At 46.9% G+C, this 19,664-nt stretch overlaps 3 protein-coding genes across 5 annotated transcripts; 2 read left to right on the plus strand and 1 right to left on the minus strand.

Annotated features, from left to right (window-relative positions):
- Window positions 1-868: 868 nt before the first annotated feature.
- nit2 (nitrilase family, member 2) lies at window positions 869-7,559 on the plus strand. Of its 2 annotated transcripts, XR_013771021.1 has the most exons (11): window positions 869-1,011; window positions 1,157-1,275; window positions 3,370-3,490; window positions 3,601-3,689; window positions 3,796-3,889; window positions 4,219-4,293; window positions 5,697-5,775; window positions 6,093-6,191; window positions 6,647-6,702; window positions 6,791-6,948; window positions 7,274-7,559. XR_013771021.1 is itself a non-coding variant. In XM_079220446.1 (10 exons), exons 1-10 carry the CDS (start codon window positions 984-986, stop codon window positions 6,895-6,897), a joined length of 867 nt encoding a protein of 288 aa, XP_079076572.1. In that variant the 5' UTR covers window positions 869-983; the 3' UTR covers window positions 6,898-7,559. The 2 variants fall into 2 exon arrangements, 1 of the variants encoding a protein (XP_079076572.1); XM_079220446.1 differs by having other exon boundaries at window positions 6,791-7,559.
- A 9-nt stretch (window positions 7,560-7,568) lies between these two features.
- LOC306738573 (ICOS ligand-like) lies at window positions 7,569-13,375 on the minus strand. Of its 2 annotated transcripts, none has more exons than XM_079220447.1 (5): window positions 13,019-13,375; window positions 10,324-10,647; window positions 9,267-9,551; window positions 8,998-9,180; window positions 7,569-7,814 (listed from the first exon to the last, which is right to left on the minus strand). In XM_079220447.1, exons 1-5 carry the CDS (start codon window positions 13,128-13,130, stop codon window positions 7,741-7,743), a joined length of 978 nt encoding a protein of 325 aa, XP_079076573.1. In that variant the 5' UTR covers window positions 13,131-13,375; the 3' UTR covers window positions 7,569-7,740. The 2 variants fall into 2 exon arrangements, with proteins under 2 accessions (XP_079076573.1, XP_079076574.1); XM_079220448.1 differs by lacking the exon at window positions 7,569-7,814 and adding an exon at window positions 8,443-8,536.
- Window positions 13,376-14,215: 840 nt separating this feature from the next.
- Window positions 14,216-19,623, plus strand: gtpbp6 (GTP binding protein 6 (putative)). Its single transcript, XM_079221249.1, has 10 exons — window positions 14,216-14,601; window positions 14,671-14,808; window positions 14,889-14,959; window positions 15,582-15,712; window positions 15,804-15,874; window positions 15,970-16,128; window positions 17,099-17,307; window positions 17,380-17,528; window positions 18,447-18,599; window positions 18,672-19,623. Exons 1-10 carry the CDS (start codon window positions 14,223-14,225, stop codon window positions 18,796-18,798), a joined length of 1,587 nt encoding a protein of 528 aa, XP_079077375.1. The 5' UTR covers window positions 14,216-14,222; the 3' UTR covers window positions 18,799-19,623.
- The last annotated feature ends 41 nt before the right edge of the window (window positions 19,624-19,664 follow it).

Raw genomic sequence — 19,664 nt, forward strand, 5'->3', positions numbered from 1 at the left:
TCATGCACTGCTGTGATCTCTGGTCAGTATGGATGGAGCGTCGTCCCCTGAGTCTTCACGTTACTTCTTCATTCTTTACGTCGAAATGTCTCGAGTGTATTTTGCACCTTAATGTACTGCTATTATTTTCTAAGCGTTTCTGATTTTAATAAATGGAGATTATTCAACTTGTAGTATGTGTCATATGTAAATTAGCATAGTGGTTATAGAACAAATGAACGGCTTTTTTTTATCATATAATTATATATATTGTTAAATAGTTAATATTTAAAATTAATAAGGCAGTTTTCTTTACATCTCAATTTACATTTTTAGACATTTAATAAAACATGTACTATACATTTCTACTTAAAGGGACATCCCATCCTGCTATGATTGGCCAGCTAATCTGGGCTTTTTTGGGAGGGGGGTCTTAAAGAGACAGGCACGAAAACAGTGTTTCGGACTGGATGAATACATGAGATAGTGTGTGTTTTACTTTAAAGCGTGTAAACACGTTCTAGTAGAAACACCAAATACAACTATGAACCTGAAGGTGAGCATATGAACCCTTTACATGACCCGAGTACTGCTTCCACCTCGGACTACAACAGTAAAGTACAAGTACATTTACACTGACTTCATGTTTTTAATGAGTAAACCCTGCAGCATCAAGTATGTTAATGTTTAGTCAAGTATGTTAACTTTAAACTAGTGTTTCAAGCTGTGGCTCTGATTGGCTGAAGAAACCCCGCCCCCTCCCTGTTTACGCAACGTCACCGCTAAACTTCACAATAAAGGTTCTTAACATTGCGGAAGCTGCAGCAATGTGTCGTAGTCTGCCTATAAGATAGCGGAGCAAGTCACTTCCACCTCCAGGAGTTCATTGTTAATGTTTTGTCTCGTATTGTTTTGTTGTACCGGACCGTCCCTCACGTTGCGCTCTTATTTTGAAAAACTAAACGTTCATCCGGTGCCCGGTGTGCTCTCTGGACTGCGCGTTCATGTCCTCTGCAGCTAAAGCCATGTCCAGTAAGTACGTTATGAATGTGCGTCATTGTGAAGGTGTAGCTCGTTGAGGTGCACGTGAAACCGGATGTTGTGTTTTAACGTCGTCAGCAGGCCGTAAACTGCTCCAAGTGTCGTTAAGTTGCAGCGAACTGTCTTGTTTACCCAGAATTCCGTCTGGCGGTGGTCCAGCTGCACGTCACGAGCGTCAAGGCGGACAACCTGAGCAGAGCCCGGAAGCTGGTGAAGGAGGCAGCGGGAAAAGGCAGCCAGCTGGTGCTGCTTCCGGTGAGGAAGAGGAGGAAAGATGTATATCATGTTTGAGAGGAGCAGGGGGCGACAGAACCAACACTACCTCTTTAGTCCACAGGGGGTGCTAGAACCAACACTACCTCTTTAGTCCACAGTGGGAACTAGAACCAACACTACCTCTTTAGTCCACAGGGGGTGCTAGAACCAACACTACCTCTTTAGTCCACAGGGGGTGCTAGAACCAACACTACCTCTTTAGTCCACAGTGGGAACTAGAACCAACACTACCTCTTTAGTCCACAGGGGGTGCTAGAACCAACACTACCTCTTTAGTCCACAGTGGGAACTAGAACCAACACTACCTCTTTAGTCCACAGGGGGTGCTAGAACCAACACTACCTCTTTAGTCCACAGGGGGTGCTAGAACCAACACTACCTCTTTAGTCCACAGTGGGAACTAGAACCAACACTACCTCTTTAGTCCACAGGGGGTGCTAGAACCAACACTACCTCTTTATTCCACAGTGGGCACTAGAACCAACACTACCTCTTTAGTCCACAGGGGGTGCTAGAACCAACACTACCTCTTTAGTCCACAGGGGGTGCTAGAACCAACACTACCTCTTTAGTCCACAGTGGGAACTAGAACCAACACTACCTCTTTAGTCCACAGTGGGAACTAGAACCAACACTACCTCTTTAGTCCACAGGGGGCACTAGAACCAACACTACCTCTTTAGTCCACAGGGGGCGCTAGAACCAACACTACCTCTTTAGTCCACAGGGGGCACTAGAACCAACACTACCTCTTTAGTCCACAGGGGGTGCTAGAACCAACACTACCTCTTTAGTCCACAGTGGGAACTAGAACCAACACTACCTCTTTAGTCCACAGGGGGCACTAGAACCAACACTACCTCTTTAGTCCACAGGGGGCACTAGAACCAACACTACCTCTTTAGTCCACAGGGGGCACTAGAACCAACACTACCTCTTTAGTCCACAGGGGGTGCTAGAACCAACACTACCTCTTTAGTCCACAGTGGGAACTAGAACCAACACTACCTCTTAAGTCCACAGGGGGCACTAGAACCAACACTACCTCTTTAGTCCACAGGGGGTGCTAGAACCAACACTGTCTTTAGTCCACAGGGGGCAACAGAACCAACACTACCTCTTTAGTCCACAGGGGGCACTAGAACCAACACTACCTCTTTAGTCCACAGGGGGCACTAGAACCAACACTATGTCTTTAGTCCACAGTGGGCACTAGAACCAACACTACCTCTTTAGTCCTCAGGGGGTGCTAGAACCAACACTACCTCTTTAGTCCACAGGGGGCGCTAGAACCAACACTACCTCTTTAGTCCACAGGGGGCACTAGAACCAACACTACCTATTTAGTCCTCAGGGGGTGCTAGAACCAACACTACCTCTTTAGTCCACAGGGGGCGCTAGAACCAACACTACCTCTTTAGTCCACAGGGGGCACTAGAACCAACACTACCTATTTAGTCCTCAGGGGGTGCTAGAACCAACACTACCTCTTTAGTCCACAGGGGGCAACAGAACCAACACTACCTATTTAGTCCACAGGGGGTGCTAGAACCAACACTACCTCTTTAGTCCACAGGGGGCAACAGAACCAACACTACCTCTTTAGTCCACAGGGGGCGCTAGAACCAACACTACCTCTTTAGTCCACAGGGGGCACTAGAACCAACACTACCTATTTAGTCCTCAGGGGGTGCTAGAACCAACACTACCTCTTTAGTCCACAGGGGGTGCTAGAACCAACACTACCTCTTTAGTCCACAGGGGGCAACAGAACCAACACTACCTATTTAGTCCACAGGGGGTGCTAGAACCAACACTACCTCTTTAGTCCACAGGGGGCAACAGAACCAACACTACCTCTTTAGTCCACAGGGGGTGCTAGAACCAACACAGAGTTGAAGTTGTTTCAGGGTTCTGCGTCTGGTTTCCTCGGCTGAAGTCGCCCTAAAAGACACGTCAGCTGTGTTTCTTTCACCTTCCTGAAGTGGACGGTCGCCTCAGTGAGAACATTAGATTAATTAATAATTCATAATGAGAGTCTCTCTCTCTGCTGTGTCTACCTGTCGTTAACAGGAATGCTTCAACTCTCCCTATGGGACCAGTTTCTTCTCCCAGTACGCTGAGAGGATCCCAGGAGAGTCCACCCAGCTGCTGTCTGAGACCGCCAAGGAGAACAAGGTGTATCTGGTGGGAGGTAGGAAGCATCTATTACATTACAATATATAATATATTATATATATTATAATAATATATATATATATATATATATATATATTATTTATTTTTTTATTATTTTATCTATAGGTTCGATCCCTGAGGAAGACGGAGGGAAGCTCTACAACAGCTGTACAGTGTTCGGGCCGGACGGAGAGCTGATTCTCAAGCACAGGAAGGTCTGTGCTGGTCTGTGCTGGTCTGGTCTGTGCTGGTCTGTGCTGGTCTTCAGTCTGGAGGTCTTTCCTCTTTCACGGGGTTTTCCTCATTGTTTCCTCTTTCCAGATTCACCTGTTTGACATCGACGTTCCAGGGAAGATCCGCTTCCAGGAGTCTGAGACTCTGAGTCCAGGCAGCCGTTTGTCCACCTTCCAGACCCGTGAGTCCCTTCTCCGCCAGCCCTTTGACCCCGCCCCCTTCTGTGGCTCCTCCCACAGAACACACTGCTCCATGCTTTATTATGTTCCACTTTGGCCTCATTTAAAATAAATATCGGACATTGTAACGTTATAAATATGAATGGAAAAATAAGGAAAAGCATTAAACTTTCCTTTTAAGTCGTATTATCTGCAGGAACAAACAACATAAGTAAAGTGGGAACGTTCCCTGTGAGCGCCGCATTGTTTCATACGCTGTTGTGTTTGAGTTATTACAGATAGCTTTTGTTCTCTGAATATGTTTTTAATAATTTAATGTTCCCTCCCACAGCGTTCTGCAAGGTCGGCGTGGGGATCTGCTACGACATGCGCTTTGCTGAGCTGGCTCAGCTCTACAGCCGCAGAGGTGAGGAGGTTCTCTAGGAGGTTCTCTAGGAGGTTCTCTAGGGGAGGTTCTCTAGGAGGTTCTCTAGGGAGGTTCTCTAGGGAGGTTCTCTAGGGGAGGTTCTCTAGGGGAGGGGTTCTCTAGGGGAGGTTCTCTAGGGGAGGTTCTCTAGGGGAGGTTCTCTAGGAGGTTCTCTAGGGGAGGTTCTCTAGGAGGTTCTCTAGGAGGTTCTCTAGGAGGTTCTCTAGGGGAGGTTCTCTAGGAGGTTCTCTAGGGGAGGTTCTCTAGGAGGTTCTCTAGGGGAGGTTCTCTAGGAGGTTCTCTAGGGAGGTTCTCTAGGGGAGGGGTTCTCTAGGAGGTTCTCTAGGGGAGGTTCTCTAGTGGAGGGGTTCTCTAGGAGGTTCTCTAGGGGAGGTTCTCTAGGGAGGTTCTCTAGGGGAGGGGTTCTCTAGGAGGTTCTCTAGGAGGTTCTCTAGGGGAGGTTCTCTAGGAGGTTCTCTATGGGAGGTTCTCTAGGAGGTTCTCTAGGAGGTTCTCTAGGGGAGGTTCTCTAGGGGAGGGGTTCTCTAGGAGGTTCTCTAGTGGAGGGGTTCTCTAGGAGGTTCTCTAGGGGAGGTTCTCTAGGGAGGTTCTCTAGGGGAGGTTCTCTAGGAGGTTCTCTAGGGAGGTTCTCTAGGGAGGTTCTCTAGGGGAGGTTTTCTAGGGAGGTTCTCTAGGAGGTTCTCTAGGGAGGTTCTCTAGGGGAGGTTCTCTAGGGGAGGGGTTCTCTAGGAGGTTCTCTAGGGGAGGTTCTCTAGGGGAGGTTCTCTAGGGAGGTTCTCTAGGAGGTTCTCTAGGGAGGTTCTCTAGGGGAGGTTCTCTAGGGGAGGTTCTCTAGGGAGGTTCTCTAGGAGGTTCTCTAGGGAGGTTCTCTAGGGGAGGTTCTCTAGGGGAGGTTCTCTAGGGAGGTTCTCTAGGAGGTTCTCTAGGGAGGTTCTCTAGGGAGGTTCTCTAGGGGAGGTTTTCTAGGGGAGGGGTTCTCTAGGGGAGAGGTTCTCTAGGGGAGGTTCTCTAGGTGAGGGGTTCTCTAGGGTAAGTTCTCTAGGGGAGGTTTTCTAGGGAGGTTCTCTAGGAGGTTCTCTAGGGAGGTTCTCTAGGGGAGGTTCTCTAGGGAGGTTCTCTAGGGAGGTTCTCTAGGAGGTTCTCTAGGGAGGTTCTCTAGGGGAGGTTTTCTAGGGAGGTTCTCTAGGGGAGGGGTTCTCTAGGGGAGGGGTTCTCTAGGGTAAGTTCTCTAGGGGAGGTTCTCTGAGGCCGCAAGGCCGAGCTAACCTGTGTGTGTGTGTGTGTGTGTGTGTGTGTGTGTGTGTGTGTGTGTGTGTGTGTGTGTGTGTGTGTGTGTGTGTGTGTGTGTGTGTGTGTGTGTGTGTGTGTGTGTGTGTCCTCAGGCTGTGAGCTGCTGGTTTACCCCGGAGCCTTCAACATGACCACTGGTCCGGCTCACTGGGAGCTGCTGCAGAGAGGCCGGTGAGACCAGAACCTCCACAGGGTCATTCTGTTGTTCTCTTAAACACAGAACCCTGGTTCTAAAACGTTCTTATTCAATATGATGAGCTAAAATATTCATGATATTAGTTCCACAGCAGCAAAGTGGACGAAGCGACAATAAGAGACGTCAGTAAAAAGTATAATAATAAATAAGTAATCAAAGTATGATGAAAATAAAAAAGACAGTTTCCTCCTCATCATGTGACCTTCTCGTCTCCTTGTCTCCTCCTTCCTAAAGGAGCCTCTAAAGACAGTTTACTCCCTCGTCATGTGACCTTGTCTCCTTGTCTCCTCAGGGCTCTGGATAACCAGGTGTTCGTTGCCACGGCGTCTCCAGCCAGAGACGAGACGTCTTCCTACGTGGCCTGGGGCCACAGCAGCGTCGTCAACCCCTGGTACTGCCTCCTAGTCTCCCCGTCTCCTAGCCTCCTAGCCTCCTAGTCTCCTCGCCTCTTTGTCTTCTCACTCCTTGCCTCCTCGTCTCCTCACCTCCTTGTCTCCTTACCTCCTTGTCTCCTGGTCTCCTTGCCTCCTGGTCTCCCCAACTCCTCGCCTCCTTGTCTTCTCATCTCCTTGCCTCCTTATCTCCTCGTCTCCTTGCCTCCTTATCTCCTCGCCTCCTTGTCTTCTTATCTCCTCCGTCCTTCTGTCTGTGACCCAGAAATTAATCTCAGCGCTCATCTTGAAAATGATAATTTAATTCTTCAATTTGTTTTCTTTTTAAGTGTGAGCGCTGCAGTGTTTCATGCGATGTTGTTTGAGTTATTACAGATTAATTAACGTGTAATTAACATGTTAGCGTCATAGCGGGTATATGAATATGTATTTAATGATCCTCGTGCGTCTTCAGGGGAGATGTGATCTCAAAGGCCGGGCCGGAGGAGGCCGTCATCTACGCCGACGTGGGTGAGTAGAGGAGCGGTTCATCGGCATCGAACACCCGGCCCGAATGCCTTTGTTAAGTACAGCGTGTTCTGCTCTGAACTGATCCCAGACCTGCAGTACTTGGCCGACATCCGGCAGCAGATCCCCGTCACGGCTCAGCGGCGCGACGACCTCTACGCCGTGACCTCTGTGCCGGGAGGAGAGCTGGTCACATGACCGCTGTGCCGGGAGGAGAGCTGGTCACGTGACCGCCGGAGGAAGAAGAAGGTACTCAAGAAGTTGTTCAAAAAGTCACATTACCGTAAAAGTCGGGTTACAAGCCGCTTCTAGCTGTGGTGGGTGTCCCCGCTGTAGCAAGCTAGCAGCAGCGCAAGCTAGCAGCAGCGCAATCTAGAAGCAGCGCAAGCTAGCAGCAGCGCAAGCTCCCTGCTGCTGCTGCCCGCGTCCCCTCTGCCCGAGTCGGGTGTCGAGCCGGGGTTCAGGTTAAAAGAAATACCAAAAAGACTCGTTAACCTATATTTTAACGTTTGAGTAATTTTTTCATAAATAAAAGTAATAACTCAGATTCTTAATGTGAATGTTTGTGTGACAGAACTCAACATCTGAGGTGAAGAAACATTTCAGGACGTCGTCGTCTTGAGATTAAAGAAACACGACGGACTTCTTACTCTTTTACAAAATGTTGTTGAACAAACAGTGAATGGATTAATAATAATAAAATAATCACCAGATTCAATCCAGTTCATAATTTTGGAAATCAAACATTTTCATGATGAAAAACACATTTTATTTTTAAATGATAAAAAAGATCGTGTTGATTGAAATGTTCTTCCCCGATGTAAAAATCTCTCTGAATGTAAATAAAACTCTGCAGCGTTTTGGTTGAGTCTCTTTATTGAAACAGGAAGTATCGTGTACGTGTGTGTTTATATTTATATATATATATATATATTTTAAACCTTCATCCTCCGTCTTTAAGCCCCGCCCTCTCGTGGTGGACGTTGATGAAACAGTATTTACAGTCAGTGCTCGGTTCCTGGAGTCAGGAAAGTGAACGTTTCACACGTCGGTCTCCTTCCTCTCCAGCTTCACCTCCTCCTCTTCCTCCTCCAGCCTCCTCTTCTTCTTGTTTCCTGAACGAAGAGCGATGTTTAACATTTATTTATTTACATTATTCTTCATCGAAGGAATCAACAATCCTTTGTGCTTTATTGTTTTTTTATTCCCCGTCGCATTTATTATGTAATACAGATTTTTTTGTTGAACTCGTGTTCAGACATCATGATGTTAAACTAGATAAATGAATAATATTGATACCGCTCATAAAGCAGCTCATGAGACGCACTCGTGTCCAACCTGAGGGTCGAGGCCCCTGAAGGGCCGCCAGACGACATCTCGTCATCTGCTGAGCTTCAGGATTCATTTTATACTTTATTCGTCCCACATTAGGGCATTTTATTTTCTAGATTTTTTATTCTGCCATAAAAACATTTAGTGTGTTTTAATACACAGTACAATCATGTTCTTCTGCATCCAGTCTCATTTTAAGATGAGATCAAATAAGATAATCCTTTATTAGTCCCGCAGTGGGGAAATTGCAGGATTGCAGCAGCAGAGACACATAGTAAATAAAAGATCAAGTAATATAAATAAACAGTCATAAAAACAGTAAGAACAGTGTGTTTTTCTTGGCCATTCTGACCCACAATCCTTATTTTTTTACTTAAAAGTCAAAAGAAAAAGTTGAAAATTTGGAAAACAGCGGCAGTGTCAATTTACCGTTGACCTCCAGCATCGCTGATATCTCAGTAAGCGTTGGATCGGCGCTTTAGGCGAGTTTTACAGGAATGGTAACCTGTTAAAAGACCAAACCCACCGTCGCTCACCTGATACTGAAGCATCGGCTGACTTCAGGTCAGCTTCCTCCCGCCACACGCTATAAAATGTAGTCGTTTTCCTCATTGCATTTAGTTGGGACTACCGTAAAAGTCGGGTTACGAGCCGCTACTACCTTCGGTCAGTGTGCCCGTTAGCGCCCCGCTGTGGCCAGCTGGGGCTCCTGTTAGCGCTCTGCTACTTCTCCGCTAACTTCCGCTAGCTCCCAGACAACCACCGAAGGTAGCAGGACCAGGCCCGGCTCAACACCCGACTTGGGCAGAGGGGACGCGGGCAGCAGCAGCTGCTGCTAGCTTGCTACAGCGGGGACACTGACCGGAGGTAGGGGCGGCTTGTAACCCGTAACCCACTTTTACGGTACAATCTGAACTGTTGTAACGCCCTGGTGACTTCTCCTCCAGACCCCTGACCTTGACCCACCTCTGTTCTGCTGCTTCTGGAACTCCTGCTTCTTCCTCTTGCTCATGCGGTCCAGGTGGATCTGGTACACGACCCCCACCGTCACCAGGACCCCGACCACCGCGCAGAGCGCCGTGCTGAAGATCCACATGGCCTCCGCGGCCCTGCTGGTCACCACGGGGCCGCCCGTCACCTTGGCGCCGCCTGGGCAGCGACAGGAAGCAGACAGGAAGCGGGTTAGGTTTGGACGTGGGGGGTCGCGGGTTCAAATCCCCGGACGGGTCGCTCACCGTGCATGGACGTCAGGGTCTCGTTGGTGGACGGGTTCTGGACCACGCACGCCACGCTGGCGTCCCCGGACACGTTGAGCGCCAGCCGGCTCGTGACGTTGTAGCGGTGCGAGTCCGGCAGCGGCGCCGCCCATGTGCTCACGGAGCCCTCGGGCGCCGCGCCACCGTCCACGAGCCAGAACACCGCCGGCTCGGGGAAGCCGCCGCTGGCGTGGCACCAGAAAGCCGTCTCGCCGCCCGGCAGCGCCGCCGCCTCCATCCTCAGCAGCGGGGAGCTGAAGCTGGCTGCGAGGGAAGAGACACCGGGAAAAAAAATAATATATATATATATATATATATATATATATAATAGATGTATTTTTAATTTTTTGTGTGTATATATATATATATATATATATATATATATACAAAAATACTTGTCTGCACACACTTTTATATATACAGTATATATATATATATATATATATATATATATATATATATATATATATATATATATATATATATATATATATAGCAGTGGCTATATAAAGCTAAGCCTTCTCTGCTGGCCTAAACAGAATCACAAAGTGATCCACTGAATGTGCAAGTACAAAACCCACGGCCCGCCACTGATATATTAAGATTATAAATATATAAATAAATAAAATAAAATTATATAGAATATATATATATTTTTTTAAATATATATATATATATATTTAAAAAAATACATACATATATAAATAAATAAAATATGTAGAATATATATATTTATTTAAATGAAATATGTATATATATTTATAAAAGAAAATATATATAGAAATACTCGTCTGCACACATATATATATATATATATATTAAATATAAATAAGGAAACACAAAAATATAGAATATATATATATATATATTTAAAAAAAAGAATATATATATTTAAAAAAAAGAATATATATATATATATATATATATATATATATATATATATATATATATATATATATATATATACATACAAACAATAAATACTCATCTGACACTCGTCTGATCACAGTTATATGAATATATATAAAGCACTGACCTGCTGTCTGGAGGCACACGCTGCACAGCTCGGCGCTCTGGTTCTCCTGCGAGGCGACGCGCAGGCTGTAGCGCAGGCGGCGCGTCGTGGGCTCCGGCCCCGGCAGCTGCAGGGACAGGTTGCCCGTCAGCGGCGCGTCCGGCGGGGTCGCGGCCCCGTCGAGGCTCCACTCCTCCACCACGCCGTCGGCCCGCCACGTGGACCGCAGCACCAGATCCTCGCCTCGCCGCCACTCGATGGTCACGTTCACCGAGGACGTGATCTGGGGCTGGAGGCAGGGCAGCAAAACCGGCTGGCCCATGATACCCAGAATGCACTTCTCCTCTGAGGACAGACAGGCGGGACAAGACAGTAAAGGCTCACTGTGGTGGAGAGTAACCGAGTACTTTTACTAGTACTGTACTAAGCTAAGCACTGCCATCTAAGCCTCTGTTGGCCGAAACAGAATCACAAAGTTATAGCTATTTTATAATTACATTTTTCACAAATACACTACATGTATTATAATTATTGTTCCCTATTAGCTTATGTTCTCATGTCACAGCTCCTGTCTTCCTCTGTTGCTCTGCTTCAGCCTGCAGCGCTGCTTCTAGTGCAGCTGGTTTTAAGGAGAGCTCTCATCCAATCACATTTCACCTCTGTGTCTCTATGGAAGCAGAGCGCTTCTAGCTGGTCTTTGTAGATTAAAGTATATGGAGAAGATATCGTGATGTCATAGTCTTCAACCAATCAGATCTTTAGTTTGACATGTGGGCGTGTTCTTTGACGTGCAGCGCCTGTGAGGTGGCGTCAGCACTAACATGCGCTGTGATTGGTCAGTGGGCCAGCGTGACTTCAGTCAACAGAAAGCTAGCTAGCTGCTAGCATGACTCAGTAGGAGTAAGAAGTGTTCAGGCTGAAACATAAGAGGTGTAGTTTTTTAACACTCAATGGATGAAGGAGGAGAAACGAACTTGCTGGTGGATTTGTGATGATCCTAATATCGACTTCCACTGTCCAGCGGACATTTTCAGCCCTAAAACTGGAGGCTGTCCTCACTGGTCCATGACCATCGAGAAGGAGCTGTTACTGGAGCTGAAGCGCACCAATAAACTGAACAACCACGTCACTGAACTGTTTGTTGACAAAGAGAGGAGGATGGACTTTGCCTTTAAGTGAACAGCATCTGGTGAGTGAACTGCTTTGTGTTTTTATCTGCGTTGTGTTCATGTGTTTGTAACAAACCTCCGTTACCCGCGCGAGTCTCGGGCAGCACAAAGGACAACACTAGGATTTGCGATTTTTTAATAGCTTTTATTTATCAGCTGTGCGCGCCCGCCTGTAACAGCTGTTGCGGCCACGCCTCTGCTCAACGCTCTTTCCCGTTCCTAAGATGCTACTCCTGTTTTAACAGGAGAGACACGCACACAAATTGCCCCCAGCTGAGGCTGACCTGACACCTCATCCCAGCACCTGTTCCCTGAACCACACCCTCGCTCCGTTCCCTCTGCAGCTGAGCCAACCGCCACAGTATTGTTTTTATTAAATAATGAATATCTTTTCTTCTGGTCATGTTGTCATGTTTTGTTATAACTAAATGTGACTGGTTGCTGATGTGGACTACATGCATTTTCCGTTAATGACGCAGCATCCCATCATGCACATATTTATGTAAACTATATCAGATGCCACAGAAGGCCTAGGTAGAAAATGTACGGCACGGTAGTACTGTACTTAAAGTTACTACAAGGAACTTTATCTTAGTGTTGCTTCTGGCGCCCCCTGTGGACGAAAGTGGTAGTGTCTCTCCGACCCGGTGGCTCCGTTGAGGAGCTTTAAGAAGAACTCTCTAGAACCAGACCATCTTCTCTCTGGTGGTCTGGTTACTGATGGAGGTCTAGAGAGGACCAGGACTACATGAGGTCTATAGAGTACCAGGACTACACTGAGGACTTTAGAGGACCAGGACTACATGAGGACTAGAGAGGACCAGGACTACATGAGGTCTATAGAGGACCAGGACTAGACTGAGGTCTATAGAGTACCAGGACTACACTGAGGACTATAGAGGACCAGGACTACACTGAGGTCTATAGAGGACCAGAACTACACTGAGGTCTATAGAGGACCAGGACTACATGAGGTCTATAGAGGACCAGGACTACATGAGGTCTATAGAGGACCAGGACTACATGAGGTCTATAGAGGACCAGAACTACACTGAGGACTATAGAGGACCAGGACTACACTGAGGTCTATAGAGGACCAGAACTACACTGAGGTCTATAGAGGACCAGGACTACACTGAGGACTATAGAGGACCAGGACTACACTGAGGTCTATAGAGGACCAGAACTACACTGAGGTCTATAGAGGACCAGGACTACATGAGGTCTATAGAGGACCAGGACTACATGAGGTCTACAGAGGACCAGGACTAGACTGAGGTCTATAGAGGACCAGGACTACATGAGGTCTACAGAGGACCAGGACTAGACTGAGGTCTGTAGAGGACCAGGACTACACTGAGGTCTATAGAGGACCAGGACTACACTGAGGACTAGAGAGGACCAGGACTAGACTGAGGTCTATAGAGGACCAGGACCAGTAACAGGACTACAGTAACAGAGTACTGCAGTACAGTAACAGAGTACCACAGTACTGTAACTGCAGTACTCGATGTGAATACTTGATGTATTTGTATCAGTCGGCTCACCCAGACATGCGCAGAGCGCCAGGAGGCCGAGCAGCAGTCCGCAGCGGAGCGCCGTCTGTGCGCCAAAGACGCACCAAGTCCCCAAAGACCCGCAGCGCCAACACGGACCCATCACCGCTCTGAGCTCACGACCCCGCCTTCTTCCTCCTCTGCTCCTCTTCCTCTTCCCCTTCACGCGCACACCTTGTTTCTCGATGGGTGAAGCCACCGGTCATGTTGCGGCTCGTTGAGGCATCTGATGGATCCTCGGGGTGTTTTTAGTGTTTTAAAGAGAGCTGATCAGAGAGAAGTCAAGAGATTCTCTCGCAGAAACAACTTTAAATATAATAAAGTCTCTCAGGTCCGTCTGCATTCATCCTGTGAGGTCACACAAGCTGGTACCTGTTGAACCCGTTTTCAGGTGGGACACGCCCTCACGTGACGTCATCAACCGCCTGTCAAGGCCTGCTGAAGTAAAGGAGATGTTAAGGGCGTCTGGTGTTCAGGAACAATACCACTGCTGTCCACTAGGTTCCGCCACAATCACACAGATTGATTTGGCCATAGTGGTGCTCATCAATAAACACAATACTGTCTCCTGCAATAGTATGGGAAGTTATTTAAAAATTAGAAATAAAATGTACAATAAAATACAAATGACAGTACATTAAAACAAATATAATATTAAAGTGTCAACTGTATATTAATAGAGAAAAGACGTGCAAAATGTGTGTAACTGTAAGAAAGTGTCTGAGTCAGTGGGGGTCCCGGGCTCAACTGCTAAAGTTATTGTAGTAACTTTAAATAATATAATACAATTAAAATATATATATTAATTAGTAATTATGAATACAAAAATCGAATATATATATACAAAATATATGAATAAAAATATATATAAAATATATATATCTTTTTTCACTTGTTTTAGGATATATATATTTTATATATTTTTATTTATATTTTTATAGATTTCAAAAATATAGATTTCAAAATAAAATAAAAGATACCTAAAATAAGGGGGGATTTCTATAAATATAAACATAAATATATGATGACGGTGCACCGCCTCACCAGCAGGCGGCGCTGTTCTCCCCAGGCTGCTTCGTGCTCTTCAGTGAGCGAGAAGAAGAACACGTTCACGGTGCGCATGCGCGGTGGCCCCTTCCTCTAGCGTGACAACAACAAACACCGACCATGGTGCGCGTGTCTGAGTGACAGCAGCATGGCCGCGCTCAGGAGGCTCGTCTCCGCGGGGGTTCCGCTCCTGCGGCGCCGCGCGCACACCTGCATGACGTCATCAGCTACCTGCGACGGACTCCCCCGCGCGCTCCCTCCGTCCGCGGTCAGAGCCGCGTGTCCCTCACAACCAAGGGCGTTCACGCTCTCCGCGTGCACGTGGAGGGACACGGACGACCTCAGCGGCAGCGGCGGCGTTCTGCACGAGGAAGATGAGGATGCTGAAGATGATGATGACGTCATGGATGACAGCGAGGTGGACGAGCTGTTTCGCGTGCACGCGCCCGCTGGGGCCCAGCAGCACAGGGTGTTCGTGGTTCACCCCAACGTGAAGTGGGGCAGCCGAAAGCAGCACCTGACCACAGGTAGGCCACGCCCCTTCCTTCAGGTGTGTGTGCGCGTGCACGTGATCTCACCTGTGGTTGTCCCTGCAGCGGAGCTGATGATGGCCGAGGCCGTGGGGCTCGTGAACGCGCTGGACAGCTGGAGCGTGGTGGACCAGCTGGTCCTGTCCACCAAGACCCCGGAGAAGAAGAAGATATTCGGCAAAGGAAACTTCCAGATCCTGACAGGTTCGATCAGCGGTGCACGCGCACGTCTCAGCAGATCGATTGATTGGGATATGGATCACGTTTTCTTTTTCTGCCTGCAGATAAAATCCGGCAGACAGCCGGAGTCACAGCGGTGTTTGTGAATGTGGAGCGGCTGTCTCCTCTGTCCGAGGTGAGCCGGCTGCACTGACAACTCTTTATTGTGTTTTATTATATATTTATTGTGTTTTTCTGTTCTCTGGTTCTGATTCTTTCTGACGTTACTGTTCAGGTGTCACAAGAATGAGAAGTGGACATAATCACCATGACGTTTTGAAGCCTCGAGTGCGGCATTTTGGCGGTGGCCATTTTGTTTATTTGCAACCAGTGAACAGGAAGTGACCATATATGGACTGAGGAGTAAAATTAACATCATGCTTAAACATAAACTCATGTTTACAATGTTTACTGAAGGAATAAATCAAGAGAGAAGTAGAGTCATTTATATAGACTTCTATACAACCAGAGGAGTCGCCCCCTGGTGGTCAGGAGAGAGAATGCAGCTTTAACACATGAAGCATAGACTTCTATACAACCAGAAGAGTCGCCCCCTGGTGGTCAGGAGAGAGAATGCAGCTTTAACACATGAAGCATAGACTTCTATACAACCAGAGGAGTCGCCCCCTGGTGGTCAAGAGAGAGAATGCAGCTTTAACACATGAAGCATAGACTTCTATACAACCAGAGGAGTCGCCCCCTGGTGGTCAGGAGAGAGAGGTGGGGTCCTTTACGTTCTCGTGCACGTCTTCCTCCAGAGGGAGTTCGAGGAGGCGTGGGGCGTCAAGGTGTTTGACAGATACTCGGTGGTTCTCCACATCTTCCGCTGCAACGCCAGAACCAAAGAGGCCAAGCTGCAGATCTCTCTGGCGGAGATCCCGTTGTTACGGTAACGCTGACCTATATTTTATTTGTTTATTTTATTTTTTTCCCATCATCCACTTGTGTTTTTGTTTTTTAAAACGTCTTCATGGTGGCAGATCTCGTCTGAGAAATGAAATGGTGAACTTGGATCAGCAGGGCGGGGGGGCGAGGTACATCGGAGGCTCGGGTAAATAAGCCACACCCCCAAACACACACACACACGCACGCTCGCGTCTGATTGGATGCCCAGCCCCTGACCCCGCTTGCTGATTGGTCCGTCAGGCGAGACGCTGATGGAGGTCCAGCAGCGGCTGCTCAGGGAGCGGGAGATGAAGATCCGCTCGGCGCTGGAGGCGCTGAGGAGGAAGAGGAGGCTGCTGCGATCGCAGCGGCGTCACAAGGAGTTCCCCACCGTGTCCGTGCTGGGATACACCAACTGTGGTGAGACGGGAGATGTTGTGTTATATAAACATTCATGTTATTTAAACATGTTGTGTTATATATTTAGTCAGGGCATAATAATCACGGTAATATCACGATTTATATTGCGATTTATTACCGACCCGGGAGTAAGTATTGTTTTTAAAGTATCAATTTTAAACGTTTCGCGATATCAAACATTGCAATATATTGCGATTAAAAAAAATGACTGCATTTTGTCAGCGTGTGTTTTATCGGACGAGATAAAGTTTTCCGACTTGAGTCGTTTTTATTGCAGCAAAATGTTTTTTGCCCGTCAAACACCGGCGAAATCTCTCAGAACAGAAACGTTTATCCTTAAAGGAACAGTGTCGAACATTTAGGGTGATTTATTATTAGAACATTTATCTATTATTCATAACTACGTTTGTTTTCTTTAGTGTTTAATCACCTGAAACGATGAATCGTTGGGTTTTCGTAAACTTAGATTGAGTTCTTCTCATCTACCTGGAGGCGGAGTCCGCCATGTTCCTACAGTAGCCCAGAGCGGACAAAACACTGTAGAGACTTTATGTTTTTACGTTCCTAAAAGTAGGGACACGTACCAAAAGAAAGTTCCTTTTTTTTTCTTCTTTAAGTTAAAAAAAGAGAAGTGTGTGAGAAAAACGTGTCCTAATTGTTGCTCAGCGCCCTCTAGTGGACTAGACCGGTAATTGTTCAGAAATAGTTTTTTTGTATTTGCAATTATTAATTATTTTTATTTTTAATAGGCCTTTAGCAAATTAACTAAAATATGTATTATCATCAACGACTTTCTTTCACCTTCAAGTCATCTATCATGGTGATTTGCATAACAACGCACAATTCGATTGATTAGGAAATAAAAAGATTTTTACTGATGCAATATTCTTTTATTTATCTCTAATTTTAGTCAAATTATTTAGCAGTTTGCTGACGTCGACCTAAAGCTCTTCTTCTCGTCTCTGCTCAGGGAAAACGACGCTGATCAAGGCGCTGACGGGCGACAGCGGCCTGCAGCCCAGGAACCAGCTGTTCGCCACGCTGGACGTCACCGTGCACGCCGGCCGGCTGCCCAGTCACATGACCGTCCTGTACGTGGACACCATCGGCTTCCTGTCCCAGCTGCCCCACCGGCTCATCGACTCCTTCTCCGCCACGCTGGAGGACATCAAGCACTCGGTAGGGGTTTCCCCCGGCGAGCGGCGGCGCAGGGGCTCGGGGAGGCGCTGACTCGTCTGTCTCGTCCTGCAGGATCTGCTGGTCCACGTCCGAGACATCAGCCACCCGGAGACGGAGAACCAGAAGGCCAACGTGCTCCGAGTCCTGGAGAACATGCAGATCCCCGACCGGCTGATGAGCTCCATGATAGAAGTCCACAACAAAACGGACCTCGTCGACAAGTAAGACGTGTAACTTTGCCCTTAAAGGGCCAGTGTGCCGCATTCAGGAGGAGGAGTTTAGTATCTTACAATGAGGTCGTCACATCTGCATCGGAGGGCGGAGTCCGCCATGTTTTTACAGAAGCCAGAACGGAGAGAGAGAGAAAGACTTTCATGTTTTAGGTTACCTGAAGGACGGGATGCGACTGAAACTAAACGGGATGGTAAAAGAAAGTGAAACCCAAATCAATCCGCTATGTTTAAACAAGCACAGCACGAAAGATCAACCAAAAGTTTTTTTTTATAAACAAGCGAATAAATCTTTTTATCTAACTTTGTTCTTGTGAACTTCAGACAAAGCAGACGGGAGGAATCATGTTCTTCATTATTGATTATCATCGATCATAAACTTCACTCAGAAATGTATTTATTTCATTAACACGTTTAACAGATGTATTTAAGTGAACATTAATGACTTCATAAAGTGACTCTGCTGTTGTAAACATAACTGTTGCTGCTCTAGAAACAATATTTATTTATATCTAAATTATAAATAACTGTTCTGAATTTTTTTTTGATTCTACATAAGTTTTTTAAATCAATTTATTTAGTCATGAAAAAGAACCGTATTGATTAAAGTAGCTCCTAGTTGTACTAAAGATGCCTTTAGGCCACCGTAGTTCTCCACTTGGAAAGGGGAGGGGCTTATCTGAGGTGTGTTTATTTGGTTGCAATCTGCAACTTCACCACTAGATGTCACTAGACCGTACACACTGTCCCTTCTAAGGGAAATAACAGCAGCCTGTAAAATCCCGACAGACTGTTTCTCTACATCTCAAAGCCATAAAATGTCACATTTAAAAGTACTCAAGAACTTTGAATTTAAAATAACTGAATTGCAGCCGTAACAATGAATTGTGTTCTCGCTTTCTGCCTCAGCTACCGGCTCAGCGAGCCCGGCGCTCTGGCCGTGTCGGCTCTGGAGCGGCGCGGCCTGGAGGCCCTGAGCGCGGCGGTGCAGGCGGAGATCGTGACGTCGACGGGGAAACGCTCGCTGGACCTCAGCGTCGACCTCCGCTCGCCTCAGTTGAGGTGACGGCCGTCCTATACTCCTCATACCGTTCTTTTACAGCGAGGCCGTTAATGAGCGTCTCTCGCCCGCAGCTGGCTGTACAAGGAGGCCGCCGTCCAGGACGTGCAGGTGGACGCAGACGAGGGATCGGCCGTCGTCACGGTCATCATCAGCGCCGCCGCGTACGGGCGCTACAGGAAGCTGTTCACGGACAGATGACGGGGAGGAAGGCTTCGTCGGCTAATTCACGCTACACAACAACAACAACAACTGCTGTTTAGCTAGCTCCGGGTAACGTTTAGCTAGCTCTGGGTAACGTTTAGCTAGCTCTGGGTAACGTTTAGCTAGCTCTGGCTAACGCCCGTCTGATCCCTACTCATCATTATCATCATCATCTCTGGAGAAAACGCTGGAAGCAGCTTGTGGAGAGAGCTGCTCATGGTCAGTAGCGATCAGACAGGCGTTAGCTGGAGCTAGCTAAACGTTAGCCGGAGCTAGCTAAACGTTAGCAAGGCGATAGGGCTGCTCGACGGCTCCGATGTCTTTTGTGTTTTTAATGCTGAATAAATTATTTCCTAGAAACTCTCAATGTTTTTTTCTGTGATTCTTTGTCAATCGATGAGTTGATAAAGCGTTGTGTCGTCGGCTAACGGTGTTTGAGGGAAAGAAAAGCCCGACAATCGTAACTCACGTTTAGGAGATAAAAATAAAAAGACGTGGCTGCAAACTGATCCACAAACATGAAATAAGACTGTATTGTACATTATATTAAAAATATTTGACGATATAATTCTGTAACATTGTTGTGAACATATTACACATCAGAGCTGAGTCACAACACGACAACGTGTTCTGGTGGAGTCAAAACTGAAAGTCACAAACACAGAAACTTAGTTCTTCATGTCGAGCTTCTGAAGTGTCGAGGAGAGGAAACGATGCAGAAGGACGTGTGGTTTCAGTTCCCGTGGAATAAAACTTATTTTTAAACGTTTTACGGCAATCTTCTCGTAATAGTTTCTGGTTCAATGTGTCTCTTTGTAGTCGTATTCTGTCTCTTTGTAGTCGTATTCTGTCTCTTTGTAGTC

This window comes from Taurulus bubalis (genome assembly GCF_910589615.1).
Source record: "Taurulus bubalis genome assembly, chromosome: 7".
Lineage (NCBI taxonomy): Eukaryota > Metazoa > Chordata > Actinopteri > Perciformes > Cottidae > Taurulus > Taurulus bubalis.

What these genes read in the sequence shown, in the direction of transcription:
- nit2 (XM_079220446.1), top strand. Translation starts at nt 984, where the DNA reads ATGTCCTCTGCAGCTAAAGCCATGTCCA. An exon ending in AGCAGCGTCGTCAACCCCTG is followed by an intron (nt 6,192 to 6,646) that starts GTACTGCCTCCT and finishes GTGCGTCTTCAG; the next exon opens with GGGAGATGTGATCTCAAAGG. An exon ending in CGTCATCTACGCCGACGTGG is followed by an intron (nt 6,703 to 6,790) that starts GTGAGTAGAGGA and finishes AACTGATCCCAG; the next exon opens with ACCTGCAGTACTTGGCCGAC.
- LOC306738573 (XM_079220447.1), bottom strand. Translation starts at nt 13,130, where the DNA reads ATGGGTCCGTGTTGGCGCTGCGGGTCTTTGGGGACTTGGTGCGTCTTT. An exon ending in CGTGTGCCTCCAGACAGCAG is followed by an intron (nt 9,552 to 10,323) that starts GTCAGTGCTTTA and finishes CTTCCCTCGCAG; the next exon opens with CCAGCTTCAGCTCCCCGCTG. An exon ending in CCAGAAGCAGCAGAACAGAG is followed by an intron (nt 7,815 to 8,997) that starts GTGGGTCAAGGT and finishes CTCTTCGTTCAG; the next exon opens with GAAACAAGAAGAAGAGGAGG.
- gtpbp6 (XM_079221249.1), top strand. Translation starts at nt 14,223, where the DNA reads ATGGCCGCGCTCAGGAGGCTCGTCTCCGCGGGGGTTCCGCTCCTGCGG. An exon ending in GGCTGTCTCCTCTGTCCGAG is followed by an intron (nt 14,960 to 15,581) that starts GTGAGCCGGCTG and finishes GTCTTCCTCCAG; the next exon opens with AGGGAGTTCGAGGAGGCGTG. An exon ending in AAAACGGACCTCGTCGACAA is followed by an intron (nt 17,529 to 18,446) that starts GTAAGACGTGTA and finishes TTTCTGCCTCAG; the next exon opens with CTACCGGCTCAGCGAGCCCG.